Here is a 4,479-nt window from a genome sequence, read left to right as displayed (position 1 = left end):
AGTAGATGAACGAGAAAATTGAGAAGATAAGAGAGCGATTGGGTTTGGCTCGGCACGTTGAACGTTGAGTAATTGTATGCATTGAAAGGCGCGTGTAACTCGTGGCGTCTTTCACCACGCCATATATAAGCACTCGCATCACCCATTTTTATTCGCTCTTCACTACTCTTTCGTCTTCTCACTGCCTCTTCCACACACACATCGCAGCCAAAGGTATATTCCAAACTTTCTTTCCTCAATTTCCGTCAGATCCGCGATTCGCTTATCGCATTTGATGCATGCATCATCTTTTATCCATCGTTTATTATTTACTCCTAATTATCTCCTAGATCTCCATTTTCCCCTCGATTCTCTCATCGTCACCTTTTATTGCATATTATTTGCTTGCTTTTTCGTATTTTCCAATTTCTGAATGGTTAACTTTTAAGAGGTTAATTTGTGCTGAGATATATCAGTTTTGATGATTCTTGCATCCACCGTACTTGAAATCAGTTCTCAAATATTATGTATCTTCGTTTACTAATTATGCCTAAATATCTCCGTATTTAATGTTTTGGATTACAGACTCCGTTTTCAACTATCAATGGCGCCAGCAGCTGCATCAGCATCTTCAGATTTCATAAAACCCAGAGGTCGTTCATCAAATATTTTGGATTACCTACATACACTTTCGAATTAGAGTATAATGATGAATCGCGCTGTTTATTTCACCTTGTAAAGTTTTCTCTGTAAAACTGTTCATTTGATCCGTCAGGCACAATCATAAAGAAAAAATAAATAAAAATTAAAGCGTTAAATTTCATATCTCTGAACTCTGATAGATTGGATGTATTTTCGTTATTTGATCTTTTATGTTTGATTTCTATAGATGTTTGCATTGTTGGCGTTGCACGTACGCCGATGGGTGGATTTCTTGGTACTCTGTCATCTCTATCTGCCACTAAGCTAGGCTCTATAGCCATTGAAGGTAACTATGGAAGCATATTTCAGTGTTTATTACATTGCATTTGAAACTTGTCGTGTTTACATGTTTTTTCATTGACATGCAGCTGCTCTTAAGAGGGCCAATGTTGATCCATCCCTTGTGGAAGAAGTGATTTTTGGGAATGTTCTTAGTGCTAATTTGGGGCAAGCTCCTGCAAGACAGGCTGCTCTCGGAGCAGGAATCCCCAATTCAGTAGTCTGCACTACTGTTAACAAAGTTTGTGCATCAGGAATGAAAGGTGGGTTTATTATTAGAAGAATTTTATTTGTATCATTGTATGTTTTTAAAATATAGAAAAAGGATATTAAATATGTTTTGGTTATTGCAGCTACAATGCTTGCAGCACAGAGTATTCAATTAGGCACAAATGATGTTGTTGTGGCTGGTGGTATGGAAAGCATGTCTAATGTACCTAAGTACCTGGCTGAAGCAAGGTCAGTATTGCATTTAATTTGACTCTCTTTAAGATTGGTTTTAGTTGTGGCAGAAACTGATTCAGTATTAAAACTTCAGGAAAGGATCGCGCCTCGGACATGATTCACTTGTTGATGGGATGTTGAAAGATGGGTTGTGGGATGTCTATAAGGATGTTGGGATGGGAGTGTGTGCTGAGCTTTGTGCAGATAACCATGCATTTACAAGAGAAGACCAGGTATTTAGCATTATTGTCTTTTGAGAAAGATTTAGCAGGATTATTGTAATAAATTTTGTTTATGTCTCTGTTTTCCCTCAGGACAACTATGCGATTCAGAGTTTTGAACGTGGAATTGCTGCCCAAGATAGTGGTGCCTTTAAATGGGAAATTGTTCCAGTTGAAGTCTCTGGTGGAAGGGGAAAACCTTCAACAGTCGTTGATAGGGATGAAGGCATAGGAAAGGTAACCACATAAATAAGTTGAAACATGCTAATATTTGTATGAATAGTAGTTTAGACTACAAAAACACTTGTTACGCAATAATATTTCCCAGTTTCATGACTCTGAAATATGTTAGAACGCCATAGGTTTTCTAAGCACGAGTTATATGGATATTGGATAATATTGTGAATATGTCCAGGTCTATTAAGATAGACAAATAATCAGGAGTCGGGATTGGAATTTAAAGTTTTTTTCTCCTCATAATTTAGTAAGTTTATAGTCAATAAATTTGTTTATACTCGATGTCGAATACTAGTCTATATTATTATATTTTCCTTTTCCTATGCCAGTTTGATGCTGCCAAGTTACGCAAACTTCGTCCGAGTTTCAAGGAGACCGGGGGTTCTGTTACTGCTGGCAATGCTTCCAGCATAAGGTTAATATGTTATCAAAACTTGCTCAATATTTTCGTGCATAACGATTTCTATTTGGATGCTCTGTTGAATTATTTTTGTTGTAAAAAAATAAAATTATATATGTCTGTCTGTATGTATATGTATAGAGGAAGAGAGAAAGGGGACTCTTTCTATTTGAGAATGAGAGGGATAAGTACTCACCATTTGATGTTATTATGAATGATAAAAATTTAAGTCCCAAGTCATGTGAGTATTTTTAAACTGTCAAATGACTTTTTTAATTGGTTATGTGAACTTAAAAAACTTTTAATATTGACCATCCATATATGGTTGTATGCTCCAACTTTGCCTATCTTATTCTTATAAAAAATGGATTTTCCACCATATAAATTTCTTATGTGTGCTGAAGCTGGGGTTTGTATGGGGAAGAGCAATACTTGTAAATCTGCCTCGTGCTCCTGGTAGTATAGATAGCAAAGAATGTCGTCAGGAAGACAAGTTTTTTGCCTATATTATCTTTGAGCCACAAGTGAATCATTTAGAATTGTATTTATGACATATTTATTATTTTATATGTCATTGAGTATTCATTTATCATTAACTTCAATTCTCAAATGATAATTAACACCCGTCGTTAGTTTAATATTTTAATAAAAATGAAAATGCTCTTTCTGACAGTGATGGTGCTGCTGCACTAGTTTTGGTGAGTGGAGAGAAGGCATTGAAGCTTGGACTTGAAGTTCTTGCAAAAATCACTGGATTTGCTGATGCTGCTCAGGTATATGAAATATATTTGAAATATGAACTACATCTTCGGACCATAAGAAATAAGAAATAGAAAAAAACATATTGGTATTCACACTATTTCTAGTATTTGCTATTATTATTAGTATAATTTCATACTCATGAGTTTGGGCTGTGCAGGAACCAGAGTTATTTACGACGGCTCCATCCCTTGCCATTCCCAAAGCCATTTCCAATGCAGGGTTGGAGGCTTCACAAATTGACTATTATGAAATTAATGAAGCTTTTGCGGTAGGAATTAATGCTGAATTATAGTACTTTTTCAATTCATGATGCTATAGATTTTAACTGTTCATATTACTGTCCGTAGGTTGTGGCTCTTGCAAACCAAAAACTTCTTGGACTAAATTCGGTAAGCTCTTCTGTGTCATCGAGTGAAAGTTGTAATCCTTTAGTGTATGTTGTTGACTGTCTTGAAGAGTGGATGCTGTTGTAGGTCCCGAATCCCTCTTTGCATAATGAAGAGCACATTACAATTTGTCTATAACCCATAATTTAAGATCATTGCGGCCATTAATGGCCTTATCTTTAATTATCTTAAAGAATTCATGCTGTCGTAGGCTCCAAACCCATCTTTGCATGGTGCAGAACATGTTAGATGTCTTTCTATAATCCATAATTTAACTTCACCGTCATCATTAATGGCTGTACCCTGCCATTTATTCCTTTTACTCAAGTAACTATTATTTTGCAGGAAAAAGTAAATGTACATGGTGGAGCTGTTGCACTGGGTCATCCTCTTGGATGCAGTGGTGCACGCGTTCTGGTGACACTTTTGGGGGTATATGATTTGTTCAAAACTTGCTATTTTACATTATAGAATAGCATGTATGGTCTTTCCATAATATTGAATGTTGTTTTTGGATTCAGTTAATCTAAAAGTTATAACCTGCAGGTATTGAAGCAGAAGAATGGGAAGTACGGAGTCGGTGGCATTTGCAACGGAGGAGGCGGTGCATCTGCCCTTGTTGTTGAGCTTCTGTGAGCCCTTTTTCGTCTTCCGTAAATGTCCTTTCAGAGCCAGCGTTTCGTGCCAAGCTCAAAGATCCTGCTTCCTTTATCATCGTACATGCAAATTCCAAATGTATTACAAGGACCAGACGGGAAGGGTTGACAGAAATTTAGCTACATAATTGTTAGGTTTTAGTCTTAGATACTGTGAAAGTGATGTTTTCTTAGTATCCAAGTAGATCATTCAGCAATAAAAAAAAGAAAAGCTTTCTGTTATATGTTACTGGCGTAATTTGATTTATGGTTTAGACTGGGAGTGATTCTTTTCAAGCCTCTTATTCCAAGCACAACATTACAAAAATTCTTGTACTTGCAAGATGTATTCTTGCGCTAAAATGGCCAAAAAGAAAAGGAGGTTGTACTTGATCTTGTGTTAAATTTATCATTAATGTGGTTATTGTTGGATA

At 36.1% G+C, this 4,479-nt stretch overlaps 1 protein-coding gene across 1 annotated transcript; it reads left to right on the top strand.

Annotated features, from left to right (window-relative positions):
• On the top strand, positions 1–4,479 carry LOC114194242 (acetyl-CoA acetyltransferase, cytosolic 1). The gene is made up of 13 exons (XM_028084366.1): positions 1–213; positions 565–632; positions 869–967; positions 1,050–1,223; positions 1,314–1,419; positions 1,499–1,637; positions 1,719–1,862; positions 2,192–2,277; positions 2,936–3,035; positions 3,182–3,292; positions 3,372–3,413; positions 3,756–3,842; positions 3,957–4,479. The coding sequence occupies exons 2-13, from the start codon at positions 584–586 to the stop codon at positions 4,044–4,046; spliced, it is 1,227 nt and encodes a 408-aa protein (XP_027940167.1). The 5' UTR covers positions 1–213; positions 565–583; the 3' UTR covers positions 4,047–4,479.

Source organism: Vigna unguiculata, chromosome 8 (genome assembly GCF_004118075.2).
Source record: "Vigna unguiculata cultivar IT97K-499-35 chromosome 8, ASM411807v1, whole genome shotgun sequence".
Taxonomy (NCBI): domain Eukaryota; kingdom Viridiplantae; phylum Streptophyta; class Magnoliopsida; order Fabales; family Fabaceae; genus Vigna; species Vigna unguiculata.
The sequence above is the reverse complement of the archived record's forward strand: the minus strand, read 5'-3'. Positions and strand labels throughout refer to the sequence as shown.

Bases quoted from the DNA above. Each gene is read 5' to 3' on its own strand.
- LOC114194242 (XM_028084366.1), top strand. From the start codon at position 584: ATGGCGCCAGCAGCTGCATCAGCATCTTCAGATTTCATAAAACCCAGA. The intron at 3,293-3,371 runs GTAGGAATTAAT...TACTGTCCGTAG, and splicing joins AAATTAATGAAGCTTTTGCG to GTTGTGGCTCTTGCAAACCA. The intron at 3,843-3,956 runs GTATATGATTTG...TATAACCTGCAG, and splicing joins TTCTGGTGACACTTTTGGGG to GTATTGAAGCAGAAGAATGG.